General features: G+C 39.8%; 2 protein-coding genes across 5 annotated transcripts in view; both read right to left on the minus strand.

Moving 5' to 3' along the window:
• The window catches only part of mtf1 (metal-regulatory transcription factor 1), an 81698-nt gene extending 75299 nt beyond the window's left edge, over positions 1–6399 (minus strand). Inside the window, exon 1 of the mRNA XM_061958794.2 lies at positions 6308–6399. The gene's annotated coding sequence lies outside the window, so the exon portion shown is untranslated. The remainder of the gene's footprint in view (positions 1–6307) is intronic.
• Positions 6400–7122: 723 nt separating this feature from the next.
• Positions 7123–13510, minus strand: part of inpp5b (inositol polyphosphate-5-phosphatase B) — a 64166-nt gene continuing 57778 nt past the window's right edge. For all 4 annotated transcript variants that reach the window (XM_072913109.1, XM_061958793.2, XM_072913110.1 and 1 more), the window contains one exon: positions 7123–7502. In XM_072913109.1, coding sequence (XP_072769210.1) covers positions 7390–7502 — 113 coding nt within the window. In that variant the 3' untranslated portion in view covers positions 7123–7389. The remainder of the gene's footprint in view (positions 7503–13510) is intronic.

Genomic DNA, 13510 nt, shown 5'->3' on the forward strand with positions numbered 1-13510 from the left:
CCCATGAAATCTTATACGTCTAGTCTCTTACGTGAATGACATCAATAATATTAGTTGATATTTTACGGTAATGTGTTAATAATTTCACACATAAGTCGCTCCTGAGTATAAGACGCACCCCCGGCCAAACTATGAAAAAAACTGCGACTTATAGTCCGAAAAATACGGTGCTGTCTTACGTGATAAAATTATGTTGATTGAGCTGCCAGTTTTTGACTGTAAAATCTACGGTTGTTGTTTTTAACGGTGTATTACTGTAAATGGGAAGACGCTACATTTGTTTTTACGCTAGAAAAAAAGGCAGCTAAATTGCCAGAATAAAAAAAATAACTTGTACTGTTTTTCCATTCACAATATAATGTTGTAAAAACCAATGTCAATTTAACACAACAATTCTGGCAACTAAGCAGGCAGCTTTTTTCGTTAAACCCCCTCAAAATAACAGTAGTACTATTTTTCCATTTACCGTAAAATGTTGTAAAAAACAAAAAAAAACAAAAAAACACTATATTTTACAGCAAAATTTTGTAAATGTACAGTTTTTACTGTAAAATCAACAGTCTACTTAAAACAATTTATATACAATATTTTCCGGACTATAAGTCGCTCCGGAGTATAAGTCGCACCGGCTCAAAATGCATAATAAAGAAGGGAAAAAACATATATAAGTCGCACTGTATAAGTCGCATTTTTTGGGGAAATGTATTTGATAAAAGCCAACAGCAAGAATAGACATTTGAAAGGCAATTTAAAATAAATAAAGAATAGTGAACAACAGGCTGAATAAGTGTACGTTATATGAGGCATAAATAAGCAACTGGTATGTTAACGTAACATATTATGGTAAGAGTCATTCAAATAACTATAACATATAGAACATGCTATACGTTTACCAAACAATCTGTCACTCCTAATCGCTAAATCCCATGAAATCTTATACGTCTAGTCCAGTGGTTCTTAACCTTGTTGGAGGTAGCGAACCCCACCAGTTTCATATGCGCCTTCACCGAACCCTTCTTTAGTGAAAAAAAAATGTTGGGTTTTTTTCAAATTCAAGACAAACTTATGTTTTTTACTAGTACACAAAATGAACCGTGCATGAAAATCACCTTGTTCAAAGAACAACACAAACACAGTGCATGAACTCACAACAAATTACACAACTGCAAATCAGATGGAAAATTAGAGGGAAAATTGTTTGCGCCGATAGGGAGAAGTTTTTATTTACACGATGAGTTGGGTGTGTCTTGACCTCCGCCGAACCCCTGAGGCCGACTCACCGAACCCCTAGGGTTCCATCGAACCCAGGTTAAGAACCACTGGTCTAGTCTCTTACGTGAATGAGCTAAATAATATTATTTGATATTTCACGGTAATGTGTTAATAATTTCACACAAAAGTCGTTCCTGAGTATAAGTCGCACCCCCAGGCCAAACTATGAAAAAAAACCTGCGACTTATAGTCCGAAAAATACGGTAATTGAAATACCACAACACTGGATAAGTTCACTTTAAGAACTTGCACACAAAGCAACAGTGGAGGTGACTAAGACGTGCGCATTTTCCACGCATGCGTATTAGAATTAAGGCTGAAAGGACGCGTCGACGTAGTCGACGTCATCGGTTACGTAAATACGTCGACGCCGTTTTTGTGCGTCGGCGCGTCGCATATTTACGTCACTCTACTTTACTGTCATGGCGGAGCGCAAAGCAGACGATGCGAGCGAGGGGAAAAAAGCACGCCAAAAGTCGTCAAAAGTGTGGGAGTATTTCAATAAACGGCCTAATAATGTTGTTGTATGCACACTGTGTCGAGCGGAAATGGCCTATCATAGCAGCACAACGGCTATGAACGAACATTTGAAAAGAAAACCCCCGACAGCGTTCTTGCCATCACCATCAACAAGTCAATCGTCCGCGTGCGTATACGTTGTCATTATTACACAAAAACATGAATGTGTCATTTGTATCTGCGTTGTAAATTCATAAACTAAAGCACCGTTTCGCTCTGAGAGGCGCGTTTGGCGTGCCTGTTCAGTGTTTACAAAGACGCGCTCCTCTTTAACGCTGTGGAGAGGCGGCGGCGGCGAGCGAGCGGCGAGGCGGGGCGCGCCGGGAGCGACGCCGCAATCGTGCCCAGGTGCGCGATCCGCGCAGTTGGAAGAGAAAAGACTTTGTGTAAAATTAAAAGATTGTAAACCTGGCAAAGCCGTCTGGCGTTCAGTCTGTCGGTCCTGAAAGAACCCCACGGCACAAGACGTGTCAAAAACGCTAACGTTAATTAGTTGTGCAAATACCTTTTACAACATTAACAGTTACATATACTATGTACAAACCAACAATTAACTTTCACTTTAATCATACTATCATTGTTGTGTTATTAAGCAAAATAAGCAATACTTTTACTTTTGTTGAAATGTTTACACTACACTTTTTTGTATTGGATGTTTAGCTTTATTTTTGCACATTTTAGCAAATAAGCAATACTTTTACTTTTGTTGAAATGTTTACACTTGTTACAGAATATTTCCGTTTTGCATTGGATGTTTATCTTTATTTTTGCACATTTTAAAGCAAAATAAGCAATACTTTTACTTTTGAAATGCTTATACTATTCCAGAATATTAAGATTTGCACTGGATGTTTACTTTTATATTTGCACATTAAAAAGCAAATAAGCTACTTTTAATTTTGTTAAATGTTAAAAGTTTTAAATGTTTACATTGTTACAGAATATTTTGTCATGTTGTTGTCAATGTTGACTGAGTGGCCATACTTTTGTTTTTGTAAATAAAAGCCATGCCTTTTGAAAAAACTGGCCTACATTTATTTTTTCCTCTTCATTTTAAATTAAAAAAAAATCGGTAAAAGGAAAAATAATCTATAGATTAATCGAAAAAATAATCTATAGATTAACCGATTAATCGAAAAAAATAATCTATAGATTAATCGATAGAAAAATAATCGTTAGCTGCAGCCCTAATTAGAATAGAATAATAGAATAGAGTTGCGCCGGCGGACGGGGTCTTAAACGACCATTGTGTGTGTGTGTGTGTGGACAAGGATAAGGTTAGGTGGGATTCACCCTGGATAACCTTAGCCGGCTTAGTGTAAACGGGGGTCTTACACAAGAGTGGGTGCACACTGCAGTACCAATGTAAACAGGAGGGAGGACTTCTGGAACTTTCCACCATCAATGACAGTTGCCAAGCGCTCAATTAATTTTGATGTACAATTCAAAGAGCGTTATGTGTACTTTGTGACGTCACAGTGACTTTTTAAAGTAACAGTTTTTGATTTGAAGACAAACCTGACTGGGGCGCCGTTACACACAACACACACGTTGGCCTGCTAAATACCTATTTTTCGAGCAAATTCTGTCTAACTACACAGCGGCAGGACATTTTAGTATGATCATTGTCACCATTTCGTTCTTAGCATTTTTTGCCTGTTATGCTAACGAAAAGCCACCAAATTTTTTTTTAAAAATTCGATTTGTTGTTTAAAATAATAAATTTTAATGTGTTCGCCGGAGCAACTTTGTGACTTTCGCGACCCATATTTTTTTGTTTTTTGGTCCAACATGTATGATTATTCACTCCCGCATTCTCCCCACAACATGAGAATTAGCAGTTAGCATGTTGAAAAAAACAACAAAAAAACCCCACTATATTTTACAGCAAAATTTTGTAAATGTACAGTTTTTACTGTAAAATCAACAGTCTACTTAAAACAATTTATATACCGTATTTTCCGGACTATAAGTCGCACCGGCTGAAAATGCATAATAAAGAAGGAAAAAAAACATATATTAGTCGCACTGGAGTATAAGTCGCATTTTTGGGGGAAATGTATTTGATAAAAGCCAACAGCAAGAATAGACATTTGAAAGGCAATTTAAAATAAATGAAGAATAGTGAACAACAGGCTGAATAAGTGTACGTTATATGAGGCATAAATAACCAACTGGTATGTTAACGTAACATATTATGGTAAGAGTCATTCAAATAACTATAACATATAGAACATGCTATACGTTTACCAAACAATCTGTCACTCCTAATCGCTAAATCCCATGAAATCTTATACGTCTAGTCCAGTGGTTCTTAACCTTGTTGGAGGTAGCGAACCCCACCAGTTTCATATACGCCTTCACCGAACCCTTCTTTAGTGAAAAAAAAAATGTTGTTTTTTTTCAAATTCAACACAAACTTATGTTTTTTACTAGTACCGTATTTTCCGCACTATTAGCCGCACCTAAAACCCACAAATTTACTCAAAAGCTGACAGTGCGGCTTATAACCCGGTGCGCTTTATATATGGATTAATATTAAGATTCATTTTCATAAAGTTTCGGTCTCGCAACTACGGTAAACAGCCGCCATCTTTTTTCCCCGTAGAAGAGGAAGTGCTTCTTCTTCTACGCAAGCAACCGCCAAGGTAAGCACCCGCCCCCATAGAACAGGAAGCGCTTCTTCTTCTACTGTAAGCAACCACCCGCCCGCATAGAAGAAGAAGAAGCGCGCGGATATTACGTTTCATTTCCTTTGTGTGTTTACATCTGTAAAGACCACAAAATGGCTCCTACTAAGCGACAGGGATCCGGTTCATGAAAAGACGCAATCTCTCCATCCGCACAGGGACTACTATTTCACAGCAACTGCCTAAAGACTGTCAAGAAAAGCTGGCTACTTTCCGTGCATATTGTAAAAACAAGATAGCTGAAAAAAAGATCCGGCCAGAGAACATTATCAACATGGACGAGGTTCCACTGACTTTTGATATTCCTGTGAACCGCACTGTGGATACAACGGGAGCACGTACGGTGAATATTCGCACCACAGGGAATGAGAAGTCATCCTTCACTGTGGTTCTAGCTTGCCATGCTAATGGCCAGAAACTTCCACCCATGGTGATATTCAAAAGGAAGACCTTGCCAAAAGAGACATTTCCAGCCGGCGTCATCATAAAAGCTAACTCGAAGGGATGGATGGATGAAGAAAAGATGAGCGAGTGGTTAAGGTAAGTTTAAGTTTACGCGAAGAGGCCGGGTGGCTTTTTTCACGCAGCTCCGTCCATGTTGATATACGACTCCATGCGCGCCCACATCACGCTGGTTTTTAATATATTATTAAAGTTTGACTGACCTATCTGACTGTTTTTTTTGACATTCCTTTAGCGCAGTTAGATGCGGCTTATAACACGGGGCGGCTTATAGGTGGACAAAGTTTTGAAATATGCCGTTCATTGAAGGCGCTGCTTATAACCCAGGGCGCCTTATGGTGCGGAAAATACGGTAATTGAAATACCACAACACTGGATAAGTTAACTTTAAGAACTTGCACACAAAGCAACAGTGGAGGTGACTAAGACGTGCGCATTTTCCACGCATGCGTATTAGAATAGAATAATAGAATAATAGAATAGAGTTGCGCCGGCGGACGGGGTCTTAAACGACCATTGTGTGTGTGTGTGTGTGTGGACAAGGATAAGGTTAGGTGGGATTTACCCTGGATAACCTTAGCCGGTTTAGTGTAAACGGGGGTCTTACACAAGAGTGGGTGCACACTGCAGTACCAATGTAAACAGGAGGGAGGACTTCTGGAACTTTCCACCATCAATGACAGTTGCCAAGCGCTCAATCAATTTTGATGTACAATTCAAAGAGCGTTATGTGTACTTTGTGACGTCACAGTGACTTTTTAAAGTAACAGTTTTTGATTTGAAGACAAACCTGACTGGGGCGCCGTTACACACAACACACACGTTGGCCTGCTAAATACCTATTTTTTCTAGCAAATTCTGTCTAACTACACAGCGGCAGGACATTTTAGTATGATCATTGTCACCATTTTCGTTCTTAGCATTTTTTGCCTGTTATGCTAACGAAGAGCTACCAAAATTTTTTTTTTTTAAATTCGATTTGTTGTTTAAAATAATACATTTTAATGTGTTCGCCGGAGCAACTTTGTGACTTTCGCGACCCATATTTTTTTTGTTTTTTTGGTCCAACATGTATGATTATTCACTCCCGCATTCTCCCCACAACATGAGAATTAGCAGTTAGCATTAGCTAGCGTTACTACGAAGGCAGTGCAGCGTCGCTAGCAGCTAGCAGCTAGCAGCTAGCAGTTAGCAGCTAGCTTAGCTCCTCGGCGAGTCCCCTAACGTTTTAATGTCGACAGCTGACCTCTCGGGAGCGCAAATATATTCTCCCGGACGCAACGCGGACATTTGACAAGATCACAAGGCCAAAGGCTCACAGCAAACGCAGGCAACAGCGTCGCGATATTTCAAAGTATATGTACCTGTGTTGGCTTTTTTTTGGGGTTTATTCCCGTGCTTTGGATGTTAAGCACTTTCTTCCGACCATGTCCCCTCCCGAGGATGCCAAGTGACGCCGCGCGCAGTGGATTATGGGAAATATAGCACATAGAACAGGACTAAGTCTTTCACTTTCTATTCGAAACTATTTTTTTTGTTATTATTTTTTTTTTTCATTTACAATAAATGTGTAAGGAAATACAACACAACACAGAGTCGTTTTCCAACAACTTTATATAGAAAAGACTTGACTGCTGGGATCACAGGCAGTAAAATACAAATTGTTTTTAAATAAAATATACATTAAAAAGTGGTCTCTAGATGCTTGACAGTAATACAACAGACTACATACACAGATAAGTCACTTAAATTAATCATACTATCTTAATGTTTGTGAGGACGTATGCACAATTGTTAAACATCCATCTTCTTCCGCTTATCCGAGGTCGGGTCGCGGGGGCAGCAGCCTAAGCAGGGAAGCCCAGACTTTCCTTTCCCCAGCCACTTTGTCCAGCTCTTCCCGGGGCGTTCCCAAGCCAGCCGGGAGACATAGTCTTCCCAACGTGTCCTGGGTCTTCCCCGTGCCCTAAACATTCGGGTGGCATCCTGACCAGATGCCCGAACCACCTCATCTGGCTCCTCTCGATGTGGAGGAGCAGCGGCTTTACTTTGAGCTCCCCCCGGATGGCAGAGCTTCTCACCCTATCTCTAAGGGAGAGCCCCGCCACCCGGCGGAGGAAACTCATTTCAGCCGGGATCTTGTCCTTTCGGTCATAACCCAAAGCTCATGACCATGTAGATCAACCAGTAAATTGAGAGCTTTGCCTTCCGGCTCAGCTCCTTCTTCACCACAACGGATCGATACGGCGTCCGCATTACCGAAGACGCCGCACCGATCCGCTTGTCGATCTCACGATCCACTCTTCCCTCACTCCGAGGTACTTGAACTCCTCCACTTGGGGCAAGATCTCCTCCCCAACCCGGAGATGGCATTATTATAAACAGTTTATTTCAAATATAGGACAATAGCTTTTAGTGTTTTTTTTAACGTCGTCGGTCCTCCGATCTAGGACGAAGATCCCTGCACTAGGAAGTGCTGGAAGAACTCCCGCGCCTTCCTCTTCTCCGCCAGGTCTTGCTTGGTGGGCGACCTCAGGAGCAGCGAGGCAAAGATGGTGCCTGTGCGAAAACAAAACAAATGGCAGGAGTTCATTAAAGTTAAAGTTAAAGTACCAATGATTGTCACACACACACTAGGTGTGGCGAAATTATTCTCTGCATTTGACCCATCACCCTTGATCACCCCCTGGGAGGTGAGGGGAGCAGTGGGCAGCAGCGGTGGCCGCGCCCGGGAATCATTTTTGGTGATTTAACCCCCAATTCCAACCCTTGATGCTGAGTGCCAAGCAGGGAGGTAATGGGTCCCATTTTTATAGTCTTTGGTATGACTCGGCCGGGGTTTGAACCCACAACCTACCGATCTCAGGGCGGACACTCTAACCACTAGGCCACTGAGTTCATAAATTGTTGGCAGGTTTAGAGCTCCTTTAAGAACATTTTTTTAAGTCTCTATACTGGCAAATCAGATGCTAATACAGTGGAACAGCACGTGTTTACCATGAATTGATTAAGGTCAATAACAGATTAGAGAGTTTCATAAATAAAAATAGAATACTCGAAGAAAATCAATATGGATACAGAGCTAATGTTTCAACTTCCATGGCTTTAATTGAAATTACAGAAGAAATTACCAATGATAATAAAAAATGTGCGGCAGCAGTTTTTATGGATCTAACTAAAGCATTTGACACAATTAATCACAATATTTTAATCAAAAAACTAGAACGATATGGCATCAGAGGGTTAGTCTTAAACTGGATAAGAAGTTATCTAATGAACAGGAAACAATACGTGAAGCTAGGCGAACACACCTCTACAACGCTAAATATATCCTGTGGTGTACCTCAGGGATCAATACTAGGACCCAAATTATTCAACCTACCGTATTTTCCGCACTATTAGCCGCACCTAAAAACCACAAATTTACTCAAAAGCTGACAGTGCGGCTTATAACCCGGTGCGCTTTATATATGGATTAATATTAAGATTCCTTTTCATAAAGTTTCGGTCTCGCAACTACGGTAAACAGCCGCCATCTTTTTTCCCCGTAGAAGAGGAAGCGCTTCTTCTTCTACGCCAAGCAACCGCCAAGGTAAGCACCCGCCCCCATAGAACAGGAAGCGCTTCTTCTTCTACTGTAAGCAACCACCCGCCCGCGTAGAAGAAGAAGAAGCGCGCGGATATTACGTTTCATTTCCTTTGTGTGTTTACATCTGTAAAGACCACAAAATGGCTCCTACTAAGCGACAGGTTTCCGGTTCATGAAAAGACGCAATCTCTCCATCCGCACACGGACTACTATTTCACAGCAACTGCCTAAAGACTTTCAAGAAAAGCTGGCTACTTTCCGTGCATATTGTAAAAACAAGATAGCTGAAAAAAAGATCCGGCCAGAGAACATTATCAACATGGACGAGGTTCCACTGACTTTTGATATTCCTGTGAACCGCACTGTGGATACAACGGGAGCACGTACGGTGAATATTCGCACCACAGGGAATGAGAAGTCATCCTTCACTGTGGTTCTAGCTTGCCATGCTAATGGCCAGAAACTTCCACCCATGGTGATATTCAAAAGGAAGACCTTGCCAAAAGAGACCTTTCCAGCCGGCGTCATCATAAAAGCTAACTCGAAGGGATGGATGGATGAAGAAAAGATGAGCGAGTGGTTAAGGTAAGTTTAAGTTTACGCGAAGAGGCCGGGTGGCTTTTTTCACGCAGCTCCGTCCATGTTGATATACGACTCCATGCGCGCCCACATCACGCTGGTTTTTAATATATTATTAAAGTTTGACTGACCTATCTGACTGTTTTTTTGACATTCCCTTTAGCGCAGTTAGATGCGGCTTATAACACGGGGCGGCTTATAGGTGGACAAAGTTTTGAAATATGCCGTTCATTGAAGGCGCGGCTTATAACCCAGGGCGCCTTATGGTGCGGAAAATACGGTAGCAAGAAACACGTCAATAATGAATAAAGCAAAACATGTTCTAGACAAAAAAATCACTTCATATTCTCTACTGCTCACTAGTGTTACCATATCTGAGTTATTGTGCAGAAATATGGGGAAATAATTACAAAAGTACACTTCATTCATTAACGGTGTTACAAAAAAGATCAGTTATAATAATACATCATGTTGGATATAGAGAACACACAAATATTTTATTTATTGAATCAAAGATTCTGAAATTCTACGACATAGTGAATTTGCAAACAGCTAAAACTATAACCTGCTACCCAAGAATATACAATAATTCTTCTCAACAAAAGAGGAGAAATATAATCTTAGAGAGAAATGTAATTTAAAACATTTGTATGCACGTACAACACTTAAGACCTTCAGTATATCAGTATGTGGAATTAAATGATGGAATGGATTAAGCAAAGCAATCAAACAATGTACTAATATGATCCACTTCAAGAAACTCTTCAAACTTAAAGTGTTTACAAAGTACAAAGAAGAAGAACCATGATAATCTTGTTAAAAGTCTACAAAACATAGGGTTAAACAACCACACAAAACAAGAGGGCCAAAATGTACTGTATTTTTCGGAGTATAAGTCGCACCGGCCGAAAATGCATAATAAAGTAGGAAAAAAACATATATAAGTCGCATTGGAGTATGAGTCTCATTTTTGGGGGAAATTTATTTGATATGTTTGTTATGTTTTAAACTTACCGTATTTTTCGGACTATAAGTCGCAGTTTTTTTCATAGTTTGGCCGGGGGTGCGACTTATACTCAGGAGCGACTTATGTGTGAAATTATTAACACATTATAATATTATTGATGTCATTGACGTAAGAGACTAGACGTATAAGATTTCATGGGATTTAGCGATTAGGAGTGACAGATTGTTTGGTAAACGTATAGCATGTTCTATATGTTATAGTTATTTGAATGACTCTTACCATAATATGTTACGTTAACATACCAGTTGGTTATTTATGCCTCATATAACGTACACTTATTCAGCCTGTTGTTCACTATTCTTCATTTATTTTAAATTGCCTTTCAAATGTCTATTCTTGGTGTTGGCTTTTATCAAATTAATTTCCCCAAAAAATGCGACTTATACTCCAGTGCGACTTATATATGTTTTTTCCCTTCTTTATTATGCATTTTCAGCCGGTGCAACTTATACTCCGGAGCGGCTTATAGTCCGAAAAATACGGTATATAAATTGTTTTAAGTAGACTGTCGATTTTACAGTAAAAACTTTACATTTACAAAATTTTGCTGTAAAATATAGTGTTTTTTGTATTTTTTACAACATTTTACGGTAAATGGAAAAACAGTACTACTGTTATTTTGAGGGGGTTTAACGAAAAAAGCTGCCTGCTTAGTTGCCAGAATTGTTGTGTTAAATTGACATTGGTTTTTACAACATTATATTGTGAATGGAAAAACAGTACAAGTTATTTTTTTTATTCTGGCAACTTAGCTGCCTTTTTTTCTAGCGTAAAAACAAATGTAGCGTCTTCCCATTTACAGTAATACACCGTTAAAAACAACAACCGTAGATTTTACAGTCAAAAACTGGCAGCTCAATCAACATCACAAAAGACAGCACCGTATTTTTCGGATTATAAGTCGCAGTTTTTTTCATAGTTTGGCCGGGGGTGCGACTTATACTCGGGAGCGACTTATGTGTGAAATGATTAACACATTAGCGTAAAATATCAAATAATATTATTGATGTCATTCACGTAAGAGACTAGACGTATAAGATTTCATGGGATTTAGCGATTAGGAGTGACAGATTGTTTGGTAAACGTATAGCATGTTCTATATGTTATAGTTATTTGAATGACTCTTACCATAATATGTTACGTTAACATACCAGTTGGTTATTTATGCCTCATATAACGTACACTTATTCAGCCTGTTGTTCACTATTCTTCATTTATTTTTAAATTGCCTTTCAAATGTCTATTCTTGCTGTTGGCTTTTATGAAATAAATGTCCCCAAAAAATGCAACTTATACTCCAATGCGACTTATATATGTTTTTTTCCTTCTTTATTATGCATTTTCGGCCGGTGCGACTTATACTCTGAAAAATACGGTACATTTTGTCCCTCTTGTTTTGTGTGGTTGTTTAACCCTATGTTTTGTGGACTTTTTGATACAACATAATTTCCCCATTGTGGAATGAATAAAGTCCATCCTATCAAAATTGGCAATTAAAGTTAAGACTGAATTATTGTTGTAGGTTGAAATATTACAGGTGTAATGTATATGACAGCTGCCTGCACATTTAAAGTTTCTGAGGGATGGCTGACATTATTAGTAGTTGTTTTAATGTTGGAAAAAAGAGACATGCGATGTGCATCTTACAAAACCCAAAACCAGTGAAGTTGGCACGTTGTGTAATTTGTAAATAAAAACAGAATACAATGATTTGCAAATCCTTTTCAACTTATATTCAATTGAATAGACTGCAAAGACAAGATATTTAATGTTCCAACTGAAAAACATATATATATATTTTTTGCAAATAATCATTAACACATTGCAAAAAAGTTGTCACAGGGGCATGTTCACCACTGTGTTACATGGCCTTTCCTTTTAACAACACTCAGTAAACGTTTGGGCACTGAAGAGACCAAATTTTGAAGCTTTTCAGGTGGAATTCTTTCCCATTCTTGCTTGATGTACAGCTTAAGTTGTTCAACAGTCCGGGGGTCTCCCTTCTGCTATTTTAGGCTTCATAATGCGCCACACATTTTCAATGGGAGACAGGTCTGGACTACAGGCAGGCCAGTCTAGTACCCGCACTCTTTTACTATGAAGCCACGTTGATGTAACACGTGGCTTGGCATTGTCTTGCTGAAATAAGCAGGGGCGTCCATGAAAAAGACGTTAATTGGATACCAAAATATGTTGCTCCAAAACCTGTATGTACCTTTCAGCATTAATGGTGCCTTCACAGATGTGTAAGTTACCCATGTCTTGGCCACTAATACACCCCCATACCATCACACATGCTGGCTTTTGAACTTTGCGCCTTTAACAGTCCGGCTGGTTCTTTTCCTCTTTGGTCCGTAGGACACAACGTCCACAGTTTCTAAAAACAATTTGAAATGTGGACTCGTCAGACCACAGAACACTTTTCCACTTTGCATCAGTCCATCTTAGATGAGCTCGGGCCCAGCGAAACCGGCGGCGTTTCTGGGTGTTGTTGATAAATGGCTTTCGTTTTGCATAGTAGAGTTTTAACTTGCACTTACAGATGTAGCGACAAACTGTAGTTACTGACAATGGTTTTCTGAAGTGTTCTTGAGCCCATGTGGTGATATCCTTCACACGCTGATATCGGTTTTTGATGTAGTACCGCCTGAGTGATCGAAGGTCACGGGCATTCAATGTTGGTTTCTGCTAACGTGCAGTGATTTCTCCAGATCCTCTGAACGTTTTGATGATATTATGGAGCGTAGATGGTGAAATCTCAAAATTCCTTGCAATATAGCTTGTTGAGAAATGTTGTTGTTAAACTGTTCAACACTTTGCTCACGCATTTGTTCACAAAGTGGTGACCCTCACCCCATCCTTGTTTGTGAATGACTGAGCATTTCATGGGAGCTGCTTTTATACCCAATCATGGCACCCACCTGTTCCCAATTAGCCTGTTCACCTGTGGGATGTTCCAAATAAGCGTTTGATCACCATTCCTCAACTTTCTCAGTCTTTTTTGCCACTTGCTTTTTTGAAACATGTTGCAGGCATCAAATTCCACATGAGCTAATATTTGCAAAAAATAACTGTTTACCAAAGACATGCACCTGGGGATAAGATGATTGGCAACACTAAATGGGCCCTAGTGTGTGAATGTGAGTGTGAATGTTGTCTATCTGTCTGTGTTGGCCCTGCGATGAGGTGGCGACTTGTCCAGGGTGTACCCCGTCTTCCGCCCGATTGTAGCTGAGATAGACTCCAGCGCCCCCCGCGACCCCAAAGGGAATAAGCGGTAGGAAATGGATGGATGGATGGATGTTTACCAGTTCCAACATTGAATATCTTGTCTTTGCTGTGTATTCCAATTGAATATACCGTATTTTCCGC

The sequence above is a fragment of the Nerophis lumbriciformis genome, linkage group LG04 (genome assembly GCF_033978685.3).
Source record: "Nerophis lumbriciformis linkage group LG04, RoL_Nlum_v2.1, whole genome shotgun sequence".
NCBI lineage: Eukaryota > Metazoa > Chordata > Actinopteri > Syngnathiformes > Syngnathidae > Nerophis > Nerophis lumbriciformis.